This window comes from Stylophora pistillata, chromosome 6 (assembly GCF_964205215.1).
Source record: "Stylophora pistillata chromosome 6, jaStyPist1.2, whole genome shotgun sequence".
Taxonomy (NCBI): domain Eukaryota; kingdom Metazoa; phylum Cnidaria; class Anthozoa; order Scleractinia; family Pocilloporidae; genus Stylophora; species Stylophora pistillata.
In genome coordinates this window covers 13,222,006-13,242,074 of record NC_142524.1, presented here as the reverse complement: position 1 = coordinate 13,242,074, position 20,069 = coordinate 13,222,006, and the positions used below count along the sequence as shown (strand labels likewise).

The 20,069-nt window shown below is 38.3% G+C and overlaps 4 protein-coding genes across 4 annotated transcripts in view; 2 read left to right on the top strand and 2 right to left on the bottom strand.

Annotated features, from left to right (window-relative positions):
- The window catches only part of LOC111332715 (zinc finger protein 862), a 4,210-nt gene extending 3,100 nt beyond the window's left edge, over positions 1–1,110 (bottom strand). Inside the window, exons 1-3 of the mRNA XM_088763268.1 lie at positions 1,092–1,110; positions 223–322; positions 1–132 (exon numbers count right to left, since the gene is read on the bottom strand). The exon at positions 1–132 is cut by the window's left edge and continues 1,753 nt beyond it. Of these exons, the coding sequence (XP_088619394.1) occupies positions 1–132; positions 223–295 (205 nt within the window). The 5' untranslated portion in view covers positions 296–322; positions 1,092–1,110. The remainder of the gene's footprint in view (positions 133–222; positions 323–1,091) is intronic.
- Positions 1,111–7,311: 6,201 nt separating this feature from the next.
- Positions 7,312–10,129, top strand: LOC148728353 (uncharacterized). Its single transcript, XM_088763269.1, has 2 exons — positions 7,312–7,527; positions 7,669–10,129. The coding sequence occupies exon 2, from the start codon at positions 7,681–7,683 to the stop codon at positions 9,376–9,378; it is 1,698 nt and encodes a 565-aa protein (XP_088619395.1). The 5' UTR covers positions 7,312–7,527; positions 7,669–7,680; the 3' UTR covers positions 9,379–10,129.
- Positions 8,873–12,366, bottom strand: LOC148728352 (uncharacterized). The gene is made up of 3 exons (XM_088763270.1): positions 11,584–12,366; positions 11,201–11,388; positions 8,873–11,054 (listed from the first exon to the last, which is right to left on the bottom strand). The coding sequence occupies exons 1-3, from the start codon at positions 12,171–12,173 to the stop codon at positions 10,141–10,143; spliced, it is 1,692 nt and encodes a 563-aa protein (XP_088619396.1). The 5' UTR covers positions 12,174–12,366; the 3' UTR covers positions 8,873–10,140.
- A 3,534-nt stretch (positions 12,367–15,900) lies between these two features.
- On the top strand, positions 15,901–16,847 carry LOC148728351 (uncharacterized). Its single transcript, XM_088725833.1, has 2 exons — positions 15,901–16,036; positions 16,255–16,847. Exon 2 carries the CDS (start codon positions 16,316–16,318, stop codon positions 16,817–16,819), a length of 504 nt encoding a protein of 167 aa, XP_088581959.1. The 5' UTR covers positions 15,901–16,036; positions 16,255–16,315; the 3' UTR covers positions 16,820–16,847.
- Positions 16,848–20,069: the final 3,222 nt, after the last annotated feature.

Here is a 20,069-nt window from a genome sequence, read left to right as displayed (position 1 = left end):
CAGATGGACTTTTTTCTACTGAGGGAACTTTTTCCACATTATCTGCTGATGTGTAAGGCAACGGAGCACATCTATCATTAGAGTCAGCTTGTGGTGCATCAGACTGTGTGAGATCTGCAGATGTGGATGCATCTGATGAAAGAAAGTTACTGTTATGTTAAGATAATGAAAAGTGTAATTGTATTTATACAGTAAATAAGTGTTGTCAAAATGTTTTCTTGCCTGACACCCGTTGTTTTTTGGTGAAAAATGTCTGAATCCCGGCCTGTTTGGAACATTGTCTCTTTTGGCTCATGTTCGAGAACTACACTGTGATGTTGCACTGCAAAAGTAATGCATAATAATAATGATATCTTTACTTATATAAGAAGTCAAGGATATAATTTATCAACACCTCCAATAGGCATCGTTTTTTCTTTACAACCAAAGAGAGTCTGGAAGTTCGCTTGCAGCCTCAAAACAGACTGGGCACGACTGGTTCCAAATATGGCACGTTGATTATGCAATCGAGCACATGGCGACAAACAGCGACAAACAGCAACAAACAAAGTGGTTGTATCTTCGCCCGTTCATCCCTCAGGCAATACCGGGCACGTTACTAATAAATATTAATGTAAAACAACACTCGAATCGATCTGGAAGAATTTCACATCAAGATATTAACACAAGAATCAAACAGATCAAAGGTGAACAAAAACACGAACATCACAAAAATATTTCGCAATTTTATCCCGCACGATCGGCTTATCACTTTACTTCGGTTTATAGCTTGACCCGAGATAATATTTTTTATGCTTTCGCTTGGTGAGAATAAGTAGTTCCTAGTTAAAGTATATCTGTTTAAACTAAAACAGTGAGAAGCCGAGAAGTCAAGAAGATAATTGACCTTTCAAATAGTGATTAATTATTGTCTGCGTTAAATTTATTTTGCTTCGAATTCACGAAAGCTAAATGAAGCGTATTTGAAATGAAAAGGCGACACACCTCATAAACAAAGGACCATTTTGGTTTAATAAATTGCGATGAAAGCGCTACATTTCATTAAGTGATGAATATTTATGAGAAATAGAGAAATAAAACAATTTACGTACCTTGAAGGGATGCCAGTGATGCGTGACTTGTCAACGCAAACTTGCATTAATGAACGTCACGTACCAGTACACGCGTAAAAATTTCTCTTCGTTTTCGCGAGTTTCTTCGGAGGAAATATGTACTCCTCATCGATTTCCGTTTCTTGCACGTCATTGTCAGACAACATAGAAAGCGTTTATTCTTTATCTAAAATATTTTAAATTATTTACCAGCAAGGATGCTTTTAGTTGCCGGCGACGGAGCCGTTCGCAGGCGGCGAAAATCGCCGGTCGCCGGCCGAAAGTGTCATATCATAGCTTCCACAAGGTTCAGTCAGGAAGCCACGAGGGTAAGCCCTCGGGCAAATCTCCTTTGTACTTCTCACAAGCCAGCTTTTATACATTTACTTTAGTTATCTAGAATGTTCTATTACTATTTATAGCGTATTACAAGTTGTACTATTTTTGGAAACTGCTGAGTCACATGAAAGAAGTTTCTGGAATATTACAGATTATAGATAATTCTAGAAAAGTCTGGGATTGCGTGACAGATTAAGTAAAAATAATTCGATCCTCGTAACAGTATTTATTAGTGAAAAAAACTTTGGTGTAAGGCTGGTTTTCATTAGCGACGGAGTCTGAGTCGTAGTCGTAAGAGTGGTTATGACCCAGTGAAAATTGTAAAATGGAGTCGTAAGCGGAGTCATAAGCTCGACGGAATGGTAGTCGCAAGAATCAGAACATTCCCATTTTGTTCCGATTCCGCTTATGACTCTGTCGCTTACGATCTAGTGAAAACTGCATTGTCGGAGTCGGAAGCGGAAGCGGAAGAATAAATCAGTCACAATGCTCGATTCCAGGCCCACGAAAGTACAAATTTTGGTGCCAAAGACAACATGGCGGACGAAGAGCAACTTTGGCGCTTATTAATCATTATTTTGCACAGGCAGAGACAATGCAGGAATAATATCGTTTGAAAAGGAAAGCAATTTTGGGTTCGTGATATCTATTGACGTCGAGCAGCCTAGGAAGAGTATGCTAACCTCATCAGCGAACTATGACTTGGTGATCGTGAATCGTACTTTCGGTAGGTTCAGTTCGAGTATTTTAACTTTTAATTTCGTAATTTTACCTTCAAGCTCACACGTTTAAATTTGTTACGGCTATTTGTACATTTTGGAAAGATGGAATTGAGGATTGTGATTGGTTTATTCTTCCGCTTCCGCTTCCGACTCCGACAATGCGGTTTTCACTAGATCGTAAGCGACGGAGTCATAGGCAGAATCGGTGTTCTGCTTCCGACTTCATCTGTTTGATTTTCACTAGATCGTATCGCTCCACGCTTCTGATTATGACTCCGACTACGTTGCAAGTGAAAACCAGCCTGTAGTAGCTGGGTTACGCTGGAACTCTCAGTGAAGCAGATGAGGATGCCAACTTAACAATACTTTGAATATCTTGTCAAGACATCACAAATTTACTTCGGGGAGAAGAAAAGCATAAATATAATACTGAGTGCAGCGTAGCTTAGTGGCAAAGAAGCTGGACTTGAAACCTGACAGTGTTAGGTCGGAGCCCTCAACCTTGTAAGTCAACTCATTGACTGCACTCTGAACTTTGCAGTCTGCACTCTTTTTGGCTTCTTTCTGCTTTGCATTTTGTCCTTAACTAATTTGTACGGAATGAATTAACCCAGTTTCCCTGCCGTGTCTTGTGCAACTCCAGCTAAGTCACTGCCAGGCACATTCTCAGGTGCTAATGAGACTGTGTGTGAGCTGTGAAACAAAGTTATTCTTTCCAGTGTACTGACATTGGCACTTTAGCTGTGTTGCAATTTTATCATGTTTTAGCTCTTTCAAAACATTGAAGAAATACCTGAATAATAGCTGTACTTAACAAAAGAAATTAAAAAAAAAGGGTCAAACAATAACTTGATAATGCTATAAATTATCCACCAGTTGTAGTTTCTGTTTTAGCTCACTTTTCTAAAAGCTTTTTTAGTGAACACAACACATTTATTTTATCTATGTTGAAATTTTACACCACTTGTTTTCTTGCTAACCGGGTTTCGTAAATTATGGAAAGAATCGCCTTCTTGAAATAAAATGCCCATATATCGATAACGATAATACAATAACAGAAGCTGTTGCCTCTGACAACTTCTACATCACAAAGAATGAGAAAGGAGAATATGAACCAAACAAAGAGCATTCATATTGGCACCAAGTTCAAGGTCAATTACACTTGGCTAATAGAAATCAAAGCTTTTTTTTTGTCTGGACTACAAAGGACACTCTGGTTCTGCATATAAAGAAAGATCCAGAATGCTCTGGGAGACTTTTGAAGTAAAAGGAATTATATGTGAAGCACCTAATCCCTTGAATTGTGAATGACCTTCTATAATTAACAGTAACCTTTATTTAAAATCTCATAGGTGGTAGTTTAAGCAAGAGATAAACACATGTATTTATAGACAGCATTAAATACAATATAGGATTATACTTTTATATTTCATATTGTACATTTATACTCTATTAAAACTTTCCATGACACAAACAAAAAAAATACAACATGATTTAAAATCAATAAATAGTAATGTTTTCATGAGTGTATTAGAAACCACAAAAAACTTAAATGAGTCACCTTTGCAGATGGAACATTTATGTTCACTAAAATGTCTTATGAAATTACATATTTTCTTACCAAAAACTATCATTCCATATCCAAAGTGTCTCTTATCTCTTTGATCAATGAGGATTCACCAATCCAGTACACAGTGAAAGAATTTTGTCCGAATAACATCGAAGATAAGCTGGGATGAAGTTGAGAATCTTAAAGTCCTTTAAACGGGCATTCACTCTGTCAACATGAATCCTACATCTTGCAATTGTTTTGGTCGATTTGATTTCGGATTCATGAAACTTCCAATTGTAAAGGAATGGGGGAATATTGACAGACACCCCAACAAGCATGACATCACGAATCAGAAACCCTTTGTCTGCAAGTGTTAAATCAACAGGTTTAAAATGGTTCAATACCCCTGAATTTTCAACAATGGCTTTATCTGATGTAGAACCAGGGAATGATTTGCTTACATGTGTAATTACTGCTTGGGGGCAACACCAATGAGGGTGTTAAGAGTTCATCCCTTTATAAGTTGAATAAGTCATTCTTTGCTCACTCATTAACCCTTTCACCACCAGTCGTTTTTTGCAGAAAACAGCCCTGAACACCAGATGTTTTTGGTACTGTTTGCCGAAATTACGTACATTACTTTAATTGCAATTTTCATGGAGAAGGAAGCATTTTTGCAAAAAAGAACCCCATATGATTTTATTTGTTATAAAATTCTCTTTCAGGTAATTCTATTTACATTTTTAAAGGATGAAAACTGACTGAACATGAACCTCTCAAAGTTGAGATAACCTGCGATTTTGAAAAAAAAAAATATGGTCCTTCTTGAAATGTGTACAAACCCACCAAAATTTGTCCAACAATATTCTAAAATGAAAAAATGCTTTTCATAGGACAACCTTAGATGAAAAAAGCAATTTATCTTACAACAAAAGTCATATTTTTACACTAAAACTCACCCGACTTCATTTGCAAAAAAGTCATGTTGTCATTGCGCAACATCTTTTGAGTAAAAAAACTTTAAATTTACCCATTGATTTGTGAGTTTTTACTAGCACTTAGAAATAGTTTTTGTCTCTGTAACAAATGAATTCTGAAATAAAACCTGTTCTTCTATTGAGTTACTGATGTAGTGCCTCTCATTTATTGTCCCTAGCTAGCAAAGTTTTCTTTAGTATGGTAGTCATAGAAGCAATTTGATCCTCCTTCTCCAATGCACAGGTAAACATTGCACTGGCTGCACTTGAAAGTTGTCTTGTGTCTTGGAGAAGGGTTGTCAGGATTTGCTTTCTTTGAAGAGAAGAGCTTTCTTTCACAGACCACACAACGATGATTCTTGCCCTCCCCTTTGAAGGGAAAATGGATTCTAACATTACTGAGACGTTCAGGCACTGGTGTGTCTGCACTCCTCTTTCTTTTGTTAGAGGCAGTTGATTTGTGTTGCTGTGGGAAGTTGCCAACCAACTGCACACAAAGGTCTTCCTTGAAAGACAATAGATCCCTTTTCCTTCTTCCTCTTGGAGTTTGTGGGCGCTTGAACCCCTCAAGAATGTAAGCATTGTAAATGCTTAGAAGGACCATCTTCAGGAAAATGCGAAGGTACCACCTCTTCTGTTTCTTTGACTTACTGACTGCTGTCATTTGGTCTGAGAGATCGACTCCTCCCATAAAGTTATTGTAGGACTTGACAATTCCTGGCCTGTAAATCTTCTTGGTAACCCAGCGTCCTCGTTGCTTGACCCTTCTACACACCACGTCACTTTCATTTCTGACTTCTTCTGATTCAGCCCCAGAGTTGTCATCTTCGACCCAATCTGGTACCACTGGTGGGGAATGTATTGTAGTTAGAAAATAGACATCTTTTTTGTCTTTCCACCTCAAAGCTGTCATTCCTTGTTCCTTTGCAGTAAGCCATGCCACTTCTCCTCGTTTCCTGAGAACAGCTCTTTTCAATTGTTCATGCGGGTAGCCCTTGCGAGGTCTTGCTGTCCCAGCAGCAAGAATTCCCCTTGTCCTCAACAAAAGGAAAAGAATTGGGCTGGTGTAAAAATTGTCAACATAAAGGTGATGGTTTGTATTGTGCAAATCTGCAACCAAATCCATGACAATCTTACCGGTCTTTCCGATGTTACCAGCCTCTCTGTCGTCCTTCCCAGCATAGATAGAGAAATTCTTGCAATAGCCAGTCTTGGAATCACAGAGTTGAAAGAATTTCACTCCAAATTTGATTGGCTTATCTGGCATTCTCACCTTTATGGCTAACCTCCCTTTGAAAGGAACCATAGCTTCATCAATGGAGATTTCACGGGAGCAGTTAAAAAGTTCCTTGAATTTCTGAACAATATCATGATAAATACCTCTCACTTTATATAAGGGGTCTTGCTTTTCTTCTGTTTGTTCGTGGTCTGGGTCGCAGAAGAATATGTACGATTTTAACTGGAAGAAACGTTTTCGAGATCGCAAAATGTTTTTCACTCCTGGAATGAGAAATAGCCTTGCTTCTGCAGATGACAGGAAGTAGCGTTCGTCGCGTGGGACAACAATAATGTCATTCGAAATGATCAACATTGCAATAAATGCCTTTAACTCTTCGGATGTGACAGGTTGCCAATTTGGTACTTCTTTCTTATGAGCATTCTTGTTTGTAAATTCCACAATTTTACCGATGATTTCCTCGGTGAAAAACAACGAGAAAAAGTCAAAAGCCTTACCAGTATCAGGTAAGTTTATTGTCGGACCAGGTGTTAACGTGAACGGTTGCATGTCTACATCGAAGCGCTGGTTCTCCCACTTCATGTTTTCGGGCAAATCGAAATTAAAACCAGCGAAATCCTCTTCCTCTTCATCGCTATCGAACAGCTCTTCAAGGACATCGTCATCTTGGAAAGAAAATTCGCTTGAAGATGATAAATCTGATCCAGAATTGTCGCTCTCGTCACCCGAAGACATTTAAAAATGGCGAAGTTCGAATTTTTATCTCGTTGAACTTTCAAAACAAAATATCTCGAAAACTTTGTATGAAACCACGTGGTGATAAAAACACGATTGCATTACTCAAACCCTCCCTAGGAAAATGGCAATATCTGGGCCCCCCAATTGCTAAAAAAAGCCTGGTTACAGAGCGGTAATGTTTGTAAATTTATTTGGCCGCTAAAGGGGCCACGAGTGTTGCAGTACCTTTTTGTCAGTGGCCTCTAAAGAGGCCACCGGTGGTTAAAGGGTTAAGCCAGGGGCAGCTATTTCCAAATCAGTACAATCAATGACCATCTTACAATTGCTAAATACTGAGAAAGATTCTGGCAATTTGATGTTCTGTTTTTCTCTTGAGATGGTACAGTGATTAGGCAATCTTCCCACAGTAGTTTATGGAATACATGTGTAAATGTTACAATAATGTGGCTGATAGTAGCAGTGCTGCAATTGAACAATTGTGCAAGGTGCAAGTTTGTATAGTTCTGTCTTGCTTTCATTAACGTTATGAATATCTGGTCTTCCGGCAATACCATGTCCACCTTTCAGCCGTAAAAGTAACTGACGTCATTAAGAAAACGCTTGACATAGCTCACCACTACAGAGAATATTTGCTTGTTGGGCAGTCCTGTTTCCATGCATATACGTGCATCAAGAGTTCCGGAAGGTAATTCGCGCGCAATGCATTCTGGGATAGTCTCACAAAAAAAGTGGGCACCAAGCGTGACAATATGGCGTGTGTCTCTGTATTCAATGCGTTCTTTGAAGCGTGTCTTTATCTATAATACAGTCTTTTTGTTCTTGTAAGTGATATCAACTGGAAAATAATCTTCGTGGGTATTATATTCAAAAGGTAAGTTACAAATTTTAACTTTGTTTTAGCTGTTTTTAAGCTTTTAATGGTAGTAGATTCAATCCTGCGCGCGAGTGACATTCGCGAATACAAGAACTGTCAAAAGTCAAAGATTCTCATCGTATTTTTATTACTTTGCAGCCGTTTAATGACATGGTCTTTGGGCACAGAAATTGTGCAGTATTTGGGTGCCATAACAGTGGGAAAAAGCTTGAGAAATGGGCTTCACAGCAATGCGAAGTTCACGATTGTTTACACGGCACTCCGCCATGTGACTGTCCGCTGCCGTTCAAGCTATTTCCGTTCCCTACTGAACGCAAAAACAATGAGGGTAGAAAGCGCTGGATCCATCTTCTAAAGAGAAAAGGCCCGAAAGGAGAAGTCTGGCAACCTAATAATTCGTCGAGAGTCTGCAATGAGCACTTTGTTGATGGGAAACCCACGAAAGAAAACCCTGATCCTGTACTCAAAATGGGCTACGAGACAAAGTCTACTCGTAACCGTAAACCGCCTACTGATAGATCATCATTACTAGAAGAAATGAAACGTTTAAGAACTCAAGATAATACTCAAGATAATACACAAGATAATATTCAAGATGATACTCAAGATAATGCACATGATAGTCAAGATGCTCCTGTGATTCAAGAACCAAGTAGTTCCTCGTTTATAACAGAAGAAGAACATTGTACTACTGCCGGTCGACCCGACCATATCACTCACGATCATGCATATTCGTTTGGCTGGTACAACCTAGAAGATCCTGACTTCTGTATGAAAGAAAAATGCTTGCAGGAAAGACTCAAGCAGTTCAATGAGATCAAAGATCTCAAAGAAAAACTCCAAGAACTTGAAAGTGAACTCAAAGCATGTAAGATAAAACTCAAGGCCAGACAGCGTAAGGGACTAGAACATTCTGATTTGAAAACAAATTCATCTGTTCGTCTACTAACCGGCCTACCATCAAAACGAGTATTCAATAAGTTGTTTGAAGTAGTGAAGGGAAACATTAAAAAAGTAAACTACTGGAGTGGCCCAAAAAAATCTACTAAAAAAGGAAGAAACTTCAAAAAAACACCAAATAAGTTTGGCCCTAAAAGAGCTTTGTCAGAAAAAGATGAGTTTCTTTTGACCTTAATGAAACTTCGACTTGGATCAACAAATGCTGACTTAGCACAGAGGTTTGGAATTTCAACTACAAATGTAACAAATGTTGTTACTACCTGGGTGAAAATCCTAGCAAGTGAACTTAAATGTTTGGTTTACAATCCCTCCATCGATGTTGTGAAAGCAACTTTGCCCGCAAAGTTTAAAAAGCCAGGCTACTCTAATGTACGCCACATCATTGATTGCACAGAAATATTTATTGAAACCCCAAGCGACCCAAACCTTAGAGCAGCTACGTGGTCAGACTACAAGCATCACAACACTGCTAAGCTGTTGGTATCAATAACACCACATGGTTTTTTCAATTTCTTATCCAAAGCATGGGGAGGGAGAACTTCAGATGTGCATCTGACAAGAGAATCATCATTTTATGATATCATTGAACCTGGCGATGAAGTGATGGCAGACCGTGGATTCACAATTGCTGAAGACCTCTTAATCAGAAGCTCAAGACTACACATCCCCCCTGGTAAACGTGGACAAGAGCAGTTCACTAAAGCTGAAGTTGCTAAAACAAAAGAAATTGCAAATCTTAGAATCTTTGTTGAGCAAGCAATAAGACGGTTGAAGACGTTTAGACTGATAAAGCATGAACTACCAATATCACTGCTTGGCAGTATAGACAACATTGTACTTATTTGTGCAGCCTTATGTAACTTGTATAGACCCTTGGGTAAAAAATGATTAACAAGAAATGTACAAATAGCTAAAAAGATTGACAGCATTTAACCCATGAAAGAATATAAACTTCATAAATTTAGAGGATACCAATATGTATTAGTCTAAGTTCTTTCTTAGGTTAAATGTTATTCAAAATCTCTGCTCTACTAAGTATTTACTAGCAACTAGTATAGAGTGCAATCACTTAATCTTTCATACAAATGGTACCAAATAATACTAAATAGTGTTGATAATGGTACATAACAAGAAATTTAAGTATTAGTATGATTTAGTACCATTTAATGCTTCAGCTATTAAGTATGTGCACTCTGAATAAGAACTGTTATATTATTTGCACCACAAGGACCTCACAAGAGAAAAATTGTTCTGGTAGAGTGATTACAATCATTAGATATAATTTGTAAATATTTTTCTTCATTTCACAGCTCATGTGTCGCTGAACACAAATAAATAATATATTATTTATTATTACTATATATATAACTGCAAACAATATCAAACTGTAACATTTTCAATCATACTGAAGTGTGGTCAATGCATTACTTGTATAAAATTTCATGATTTGATTCATCCATTCCAGTTTCCACAACAGACAATTTTACTGTTCTATTCAGAGACTATTTGAGTTCAATTTAGAACTGTCAGACCAGTTTTTCCAGATATGAAATTGTAAAAATTCTAAATTGTATATAAAATGTACAAATGTATTTTTAGTGTTTACACCATGTAAATAAAGTTTTGTATCAAGTTATAATTAACGAGCATTCATTCACTTAAATACTTATTATAAAACCAAATTAGGTTTTGCTTTATCTTTTCCCAGTAATCATTATTGAACTTGATTAGCTCCAGATGATAACCCTTTTGGGTGTAGACCAGGAAGTGACACCATGTTCTCTTTGTCACAGCCATTTGTCCCTGTATCTGTGCAAAATATGCATGCTTCTCTTTCAAGACAATTTTGCCATTAATCTTTACCAGGTAGGAAAGATTGTCTTCTGATGGTAAATCATTAACAATAGAATAAGGGCACTTCACTTCTAGCACCCCTAATCCACAACAGGAACATTCAACAAGCAGATCAGGGGATGCTCCAATGAATTGGTCAGATTCATCAATAAATAGTCCACACTCTCTGAATTTTGCATCTTTGTGCTCCCTCTGAAACAGTTTCACATACTTATCCTTAGCAACTTTCTCCATGTTTCTTCCATATTTTAGAGCAGGTAAATGTTCCGATGGTCCATTACTTTTACCCTGGATTGTGTCCACTAGTTCCTGTGCATCACCCCCCTTAGTTTTAAGGGTTTCAACTTTTGTGTACACTCTATAGAAATTAGAGGCAGTTAATCGGCCTTTTCTGTAATCGTGCCATGCCTCATTCTCAGACTGACCAATGGTGCCTTGTTCAATCAGATGTATATCATCAGCACTTAAGTCTTTCTTTGATGACTTAGGCATTACACATTCAGGTACTTCAGTATTAATTTCTATTGTAACGGAAGTTGAACACGGTTCCTCAAACTCAGCCGTTGCTAATTTGATGAATGCCGATTCTGGCAACAAGTCCTTCAAATTATTATAAAACGACTTCCTCTTTCCTTTTGGAGTCAGGGGCTTCAACTCTTCATGTGAATTGAATAACTTTCGGCGACTATCGATGGCAGGTCTGGTCGTCTCTAGAAAAACACAAAATAAAAGTAAATTAATTGCTAGGTTACAAGCTAATAAGAACTTTCTTATTTATGTCCCCAGATAACACTTATGTCTATCCAGTATACATACTGTAAATACTTTGTTTAGAATTTTAAACATAATAACATACCTTTATTTAGCTTTGAAGCCTTCCACTCCATATCACAAATTCTAGAGGGCTTGATTACAGTCTTGTTTCCTATTGGAACATTCCACACACACTCTTTGGACGTACATGCAGGATTTGTCATACCATTACGGTTTGCTGCTTCAATTCTGAACAGCAGTGCCATCACATGAATACAAGAACCACTCATACTGAAACAAGAAATAACAAATAGTTAGGGTATATGATAGACATAATATTTTAAACATTCTAAAGTATAATATATATTGAGCTTAGACCAACAACATTAGTCATAAAATCGAGGTATATGATAAACATGATATTTTAGGCTTAAATTTTGCATCAGTTACAAGTTAAAGTCTTATAAAACAGAAAGTCTAACATACCCAGCAGTACAGGTACAGTAGGCACTGATAATCTCTCCATTTTTTCTTGAACAAATCCATGATGTATGTGGTGTATCACCAACCTTCATCGAATGCGTACATTTTGCTTTCAAGAAGCAAAAATCCATATTTTCTAGTTCATGGTAGAAAACTTCTTTCAGAAAGCCCGAGTCAAATAAGCGGTATGCTTTCCCCTCTTTGTACTCATTCATGACCCGTTCGTGCAGTTTAATATCCTTTCCAGGATGATCAGCCATCAGATATTTCGTAATGTCACTTAGAAATATAGGAGGCCATGATGTTAGCCCATCTTTTTCATCAATCCATCCGTCCTTTAGCCCAAGAGGATCGGGAAGCTTGCTGCCCTCAGGAGTAAACAATAGCTTCGCTCTCTCAGACTCCGTGATGCACATTAGTTCTTTAGCCGATGCTTGTACTTGGATTCCCATCTCTGATGCTGCAAACACACGGGCTACAAGTTCAGCTTTAGCTCCAGAAGTTTTAAGATTTCGTTTACGGCAAAATAACTTGAGAGCGTCCACCTTCCATGTGTTGACTTCCTCGAGGGAAAGCTCACTTGTCTCGCTCATTTCCACGCCAAAAACGACGAGAAAACTATATGAAAACTATATACAAACTAGTGAAAACTATATACAAACTATTATTAAAACTATATACAAACTATGATCTAATTTAAACTGGAAAAAATTGTAAAATCGCGAGGTAAAAGTGTATAAATGTTGACGATGCTTTAGTTATCAAGATAGCCGCTGTCACGCTTGGTGCCCACTTTTTATATGAGACGATCCCAGAATGCATTGCGCGCGTTTCGATATCGGAGACTCTTGATGCAGGTATTACATAATCCTTTAGAGTAAGCAGTGAGTATTTTTCTTATTGAAAATGTTCTCTATGCCTTAGTGTACTAAGTTTTTCTCTCAGCTTCTCTGTTTCAGACTTAATATCAAATTCTCGGCATTTGTTGCCAGCACTTCTTGAGCACTCGGTTCATTTGCCGCCCCATTTTGCAACGAAGACTCATCAACACTTCATTGAACTTTTCCACGAACTCGGACACAACTACCAAATCGTCCTGCTTGTCTAACTTTGATTTCTTTTTCTTCTTAGAAATCTTGGGAGTTCTAGTTTCAGTATTTGGAAATAATTTATATGAATTTCTCTTGAATATTTCAGGGCCATTTGCTTACAAACCTGCGCAAAAGTGACAGCTACATACTCGTGAATTTTGACGCGGATTTCGATCTTTTCTCCTGTGATAAAGCATTAAGAGTAACTTGATCAGATGAGAAACATAACTAACCACTGTTTTCTGGATCAGATGAATAATTGGTGAAGAATAAAGTAGTATCCATGTTTAATAAGTCAAAGGTTATCACTATTGTTGACCTTGGTCACGCTACCTACTCACTCAACTGAACACGAAGTTATGCTTACCTTAGTAGTTTTTTCCACCAGTTAAATTCACTACTACCTTTGCTGGGAAACCGATAAAACCTGCATGTCTCTCTTTGGGACTGATGATTGCAATTGGGTGCGAAACATTGAACCATTTTACTCAAAGTTACAACACAACACAAGCACAGGTGCCATCTTAAAAGCTTGTTTAGAACCAGCAAAAATTGCTTTCATGGTAACGTGATGTCATGGCCTCGGTACTCTTTAATTAAACGGGTGATTGTTTCAGCATTAGCAGAATCAGATGTTGCAAGGCAGTCTTTAACTTCCACGAAGTCAAAGTGGGGCTTGCCTCTCTCGTCCACATAACCAATGTAAATGAGAAGTTGTTCGATCACAACACCAACTGTTACTTCGTCAACAAGGATACTGAACCATTTTGCTTCTTGGATTCGAGCTATTGTCTTCTTCAAGAGGATAGGTTCCAAGGTGCCCAAGTGACTTTGCATTGTCCAGGTCTTTTTTGCCTCCAGGATGCCTGTTACCCTTAGAGTTGAAGAGAGCTGAGCTCTTATAACAAATGGAGGGCTCACAGTTAAACATGGAATTCTTGTTCAATCTTTTCTTCGTGTTATGTACCTTTAATGTTGACTCCTTTAATTTCATAAGTATCAGATGTTTGTGCATAAATATTCTGAAAATATTGTGCCAAAGTCATTGATGAATCTATTCCAACTAAGGTTCATGTTCCACATTGGTGTCCCATACAGAATAAATGTGGCTAAATATAATTTAGGCAAGGTTAACCTCAAGCTAATGCAGCCAGTGGTTCCATGTAGTTTTGCACTTGCTCTGTGGGGTTCCCCCTGGATTTCGTGCAGGCAAACCATGCTAGCCTCGCTCACTATTGATCGTTGCCTGTTTCAGCGAATTTTGGCAGATTCATTAGCCTTACCCTTCCCTCCCAGAGGGCATTTTCAACCACATAGGTAAGTGACTGACAATTACAAACTGTGTGGTCAAGTGGATCATCTGGCTTAGTCTATGCACTCTGCTTAAAGACTATCAGCTAAGGTCAGATCTTTTAAGGCTTAACAAGAACAAAGAAAGCTTGATTGTCCCAGAAGGGCAATGTTTAATGGCAATGGCCAGAATCCATGGTAATTGGCAGTTAGAAGGCCTAGGCTTTATATACTTGACTTGACTAATTTTTATTACCATGTTAAACACCATGTTCAGCTCTGGTTCAGATCTGCCCATGATGGGTACAAGATCGCACCATCGATTTGGATAACTGAGCCTGCGAAGTATGATCATTAGAGCCTCCATGCCTGAATACATAGAACCTTGGGGAGTGGTGTAAAACTGGGGTATATCCAAAGCACCAAACAGATGAGGAATATCCTATTTATGAAACCTAACAATACATTTGATATTCACAATGGGTAGTCTTCTCTTTATGCGGTAGAAAACCAGGATTAAAAAAAACCGCTTAAATCAAGTGAAATCTGTACAATAATGACACCAGGAGCAAACAACACACGTATGGAACAAGGTAAGCCATTTTTATTTAATATTTTCACTTTTAACTATCTCTGTGGATATCTTGTAGAAAATCCCATACAAATCCTTACAAATATGCAAATTGTGGTCCTTGTGTGGTTCTCAAAGAGAGCTTGGGCGGCCTGTGGGTGCTGCTACTATCACTATCATCCTGATCATCCAAAAGCATGATGTTCAAAATATCTCTTGAATTTTACCTGGCATAAGCAAAAAGAGTTCCTTGTGATTGTGCCGGTTGAAGACGATCTGAAGCAACAACAGCTACCTCAATACTTACCTTTTTGCAGCCGCCATCTTGTTTTCCCGAGAGTATCCCATGATGCACAAATAAAGAGAAAACCTCAATCTTAGGGACCGGTCATTATTTATCGCCTGGGGGGGGTCGGAGTATTTAGGGGGGGATCACATGGTTTTTTGAAGACCTTTAGGGGGGATTAGCCGTAATTGACAAGCATAATGGGGGGGATCAGACCAAAAAAAAAGGAATTTTAGGTCGCGCCAGGACCCCGGGTGATTGCATTTGTAAATACTTTGGTAGGATTTGCCGCTGGGACTCCCCCAACCATATATTCAAGACCACGTTCAGTTGTATTTTGTATTATATAAACTCTATTCTAGCCCAGACACAAAACCCAAACCCTTTTACAGACCCTCCATTTTGTAAAAAAGAATCACTATCGTAGTCTAACATACACGTTTTTATTCAGGCACGATCTAAATTAGAAAGGTAATCAAGATTTTGAGAATGGAATACTTACAATTGCTCAAAATTGTTTCATAACGTTTCAGTTTGTTTTATAGAGAATCGTAATCTAAAATCATAAACTTTCATTATTTTAATACGCGGCCGAATGAAAAAAACAACTAAAAAAGTGTTTATTTTGGTGAGGCTGTATCTTGTTCCGCTTCCGTGTCAGAATCTTCGGCAGCCCTCTCCACTGGCTCTTGCACAGTCTCCTCGTCAGATTCATCTGAATCCTCGCCCGAACTTGACCCTTTTTCAGCACCATTACTGCTATTCTCTTCGTTCATTCTGGCCACTACCACTTTCAAATTGCGTGCCAGCTCTGTTTCAAACACGCCTCTTTCCAAAAGCCATAGCAGAGGATCCAGGTGGAGACGCTTGACAAATCTCGCAGTGAATCCTGCATTAATACTTGAGACACATTTGTAAGTATTCTTTTCGAGTGAATCGAAAACCTCTTTAGCTACCTCTTTTGAGGTAAGTTTTTCTAGGAGAAGTGCTGCTCGCTGATGCAACCTTTTCTCCTTGATTTTTTTCACTTTTCTCTTGTTTTCTTTTTTTCTTCGGGATTGGCCGTTGTTCCCCATGGGAGATGGGAACTTTCTCTTCAAGCTCATGAGGGTGGTCGTGAGCGCATTGGAGGCTTTCTGCAGCTCTTGGTGTATGGCCTTCACTCGCTCTTGAGCTTCCTGGAAATATTTGAGCTCATCACTTGCAAACGACCTTAAGGTACGCTCTTCTGTATAAAGGTTCTTGCGTCTGTTGTTCATAAATGAGAGCAAATCGGATGCTGAATTGAAGGCCTCATTGACAGTGGTCAAGGAGGACTCACACTTCGCGACATCACCACTGCCCTTACATCCATCCACGCCTGACATGAACTTCGTGATGTTTTGGCACACTCCCCAATTCTCGTTTCTAAGCAAGTTGTTTTCTTTATCGGAAAGGGCTTTTATTAAAGATCTGTACGAGGAACATTCTGACAGTATCAGAAACGATCAGGATACCATGAAGAGCTTCTGCTCAAAATATAATGTGGAAGAGAAGCACGTCATTGCATATGTTAATCATTTGAAGGATATTGAGATCCGAAAGGACATCAGAACAAGAGCAGCTCAGGAGCGAAGAAGGCAAGAGGCCGAACGAACGTACAAGGACTTTCAATGGGATAACCTCATCGAGGGTGGCAAAGTTCAAAAGTTGCGGGTAAGAGAACTAGACCTGTATCTCAACAAGCATGGTTTGACGACTGTGGGTCGGAAACTTGACAAAGTGAAGGCCATTCGATGTCACTATTACCGACAGAATAAAGAGACTGTGATAACAGAAGAACTGTCGAGTGATGAAGATGACGTGGAATTCGAGGATGAAGAATCCGAAAGTGGAGAGGCAGAGAGCGACGATGACTATGTTTTCGTGGATTTGGATGAACAGCCTGAGATTGGCACTTCCTCGACAACTCAGTTCGTATCTGACGAGCAAATATTTACCGTTGTGGTTCAAGGTCCATGAGACGTAAGTACCACTATTAAAATATCACTTGCATATTCAAAAAGTTATTTGGCGGTGGCTGGGAGAAAAGGGGGGGGGATCATGAAACTTTCCACTACCGATAAGGGGGGATCTCTAAAAAACCAGATACTCTACGGGGGGATCAGGTAAATGCTTCGATGTGACAACAAAAATACTCCGACCCCCCCCCCAGGTGATAAATAATGACCGGTCCCTTAAGAGTAACTATTCCACATACAGCAAACTCCGAACTGGAAACTGCTGGCAGATGTTTGTGGTTTAAGGGAAAACCCTCAATCGTAAGGTCTCTAATGTTAAATAAATTACTTACAATAATAGTAAACTCGACATGAGCATAAAACTAGAATAAAATAAGCAGCTAATCTAAAAATTTACATACAATTGGGAAGAAAATATCTATCTATATATATATATTTAACAATTATTTGCCGAAGGCGAGGTGAATATTGTTGAATAATTCAACAACATTCACCGAACCTGAGGCGAATAATTGTTTTAGTATAATTTCAGAGCTGAACAACAGAGAAATTTCTAAAATCATAACATTTTAGTAACATTTATTAACATTTTATTTTAACATTTTATATAAACCGCGTGGAGCGGTTTATATAGTGTCATATAAGGAACTGCTCGACCAATCAGATTGCTGGAAACTCTTTGTTCAGCTCTTAAATTATACTAAATATATATACATATACATATAACTGCAGACAGGGTGCACACTGTTTCGACCTATGTGGGTCTCGTCAGTGCAGTGCAGACACTGGGCCAAGCTCTGGAATAAACCATTACCTAGGCGCTACACTTGTGGGACCAAGTGCAGGCATGTTGCCATGCGAGAGTGCTCAAATCACAACTAAAGGTAATGAGCTTCGCCCAAAGGCTAAGTGCATGGCAACCCCAGTGTAGAGTGCCAGAAGGATCCAAAGGGATTCACAGTCCAAACCTCGATAAATAGTAGGAAAAATATTGTAGTACACGAGGACGGACAACTTTGAGCTAAGAAAGACATACTCAAATAAAAAGTCTAAGAAAGTTTAATAAAAAACGTTTCGGTCTGAGACCTTCATCAGTTGTAATACAATGACTTAAAAATTCCTTAAATAGATTTATATAGGGCGTGATGACACATATATACAAACACAGTAATTACTATGCGAAAAATTATCACAATAAAAAGAAATGGAAAAATTGTCGAATCCACTGAAAATGTTGAGGAACTAGCGTTGACTTGACAGGCAAAAAATGTACTAAAATTCCCAATCAACGCTGAGACTGGGACCTTTGATGCCCGCCCAATTTGAAAAAAGAGTTCCTTTAATTTTAAACTATAAGTTTTTTCAAATTGGGCAGGCATCAAAGGTCCCAGTCTCAGCGTTGATTGGGAATTTTAGGACAATTCTCACCTTTCAAGTCAACGCTGGTTGCTTAACATTTTCAGTGGATTCGACAATTTTTCCATTTCTTTTTATTGTGATAATTTTTCGCGTAGTAATTACTGTGTATGTTTATATGTGTCATCACGCCCTATATAAATCTATTTAAGGAATTTTTAAGTCATTGTATTACAACTGATGAAGGTCTTGGACCGAAACATTTTTTATTAAACTTTCTTAGACTTTTTATTTGAGTATATGTTTTTCTTAGCTCGAAGTTGTCCGTCCTCATGTACTACAATATATTTCCTATATATATATATGTAAGTCATTAATGAAACTCTCAGGCCAACAAAGGTGCACCGCGCCAGGAGGATCAATAAAGATTTGCAGTCCAAACCTCACAGCTAACACGAACATAGAAAGTTTAAAAAACTGCGAGGAAGGACAACTTCTGACGTAAAAAATATAAGAAATTTTAAGAAAACAAAACCCACACACCCTGGAGGATTTTTCGTTCCAATGCATTGATCAGGTACAGGCCCCTAGTGGCTCTGCAGAGATCGATAGGCTGTTAATCACAAAAGAGGCTTATTGGAGTGCTCAGTTGTTCTCTTTGGCACCCCATGGTTTGAATAAAAGAAAGGAATTTCATTCCAAAAATAGAATTTGCAAATAATTTTCCATCTTAAATTAGGCGTTAGCATTAGCACAAGCGAGTCTGCAAACTCAATTTAAGTGAACGTTTACATAGTTTACGGAAACATATCACTCTATAAGCTGATATTTACAGCCATTGAAATGCAACAAACTTTGGGGCTTATTCTGACCACGAATCAAAAGTACCTTTGCATTTGAAATAAACTTGGAACTTTGTATATACAAAAAACAATTTCAATTACCTCTTTCACCATACTTGAATGATAGTGTTGTTTGCCTTCTATCGTTGTTCTTTGTGTTGCTCATTGTGTCTAAGAGAGGCAAGATCTAAATAGAAAAGGCAAAATACCAACAGAACACCACGCTTCTCCAATCGAGAGACAAGGTTCGTTTCGCCCGCCAAAACTAAATTCTGTGTCCCGTATGTCACCAAATAAGGAAAATCACAAGATCCCGTATATATGCCAACCGTACTAGATGTCAGCGGAGCGTGACAAAAAAAAATGGCGGATAAGAATGAGGATCGTTCTTCGCCAAAAAAGCTAGAGAAGAAGAAACTTTCGTGGACCTTACAACCAGTATCTTTCTTAACCGGGACTAAAGATACCTCGAACAACATTGCAGCATTAGCCCCAGAACTTTCCGATGTCCACTGCTTTGCCCTCGGACGACCTCGGCACGGAGTCAATAGCTTACTAATAATATGACGCTTCGCAACCGAACAACTTCACACATATAGAAACCGGTCAACCATCACTCAGTTTGTTAAGCCAGACTGCTGTTCCTTTCAAAAAAGGATTACAGTAAGACTATTTCAGTCAATACAAAGATTATGATCATGAGCAGGGCGACAAATGCGACCCTTGGATGGACCTCTTAAGCCTTCAGAACACATTTTAATTTAGTGGTTTCAGTTTTAAAGAATCTGTGTAGAGATTTTTATGACCGCGAAACTTGAAAACTTCCACCCAATCTTTTCAAATTTGAACTCATCTTTATCTTGTCAACACAGAAACTGACTTTAGAGTACTGTATGTTAGTCAAGCTTGAATTCATAAATAAAATAGGTATAAAGTAGGACAGGTTATTACACTTCACACCTAATTGCTGTTTAAAATATTGTGGGTCTGGGATACTTTAAAGAAAATAGAATTAAAATAGACTATTTAATACCTATTTTGCAATGGATTAGA

Bases quoted from the DNA above. Each gene is read 5' to 3' on its own strand.
- LOC148728351 (XM_088725833.1), top strand. From the start codon at position 16,316: ATGAAGAGCTTCTGCTCAAAATATAATGTGGAAGAGAAGCACGTCATT.
- LOC148728352 (XM_088763270.1), bottom strand. From the start codon at position 12,173: ATGAGCGAGACAAGTGAGCTTTCCCTCGAGGAAGTCAACACATGGAAG. The intron at 11,389-11,583 runs GTATGTTAGACT...TTCTTGTTTCAG, and splicing joins TACTGTACCTGTACTGCTGG to TATGAGTGGTTCTTGTATTC. The intron at 11,055-11,200 runs GTATGTTATTAT...GTGTTTTTCTAG, and splicing joins GGCTTCAAAGCTAAATAAAG to AGACGACCAGACCTGCCATC.
- LOC148728353 (XM_088763269.1), top strand. From the start codon at position 7,681: ATGGTCTTTGGGCACAGAAATTGTGCAGTATTTGGGTGCCATAACAGT.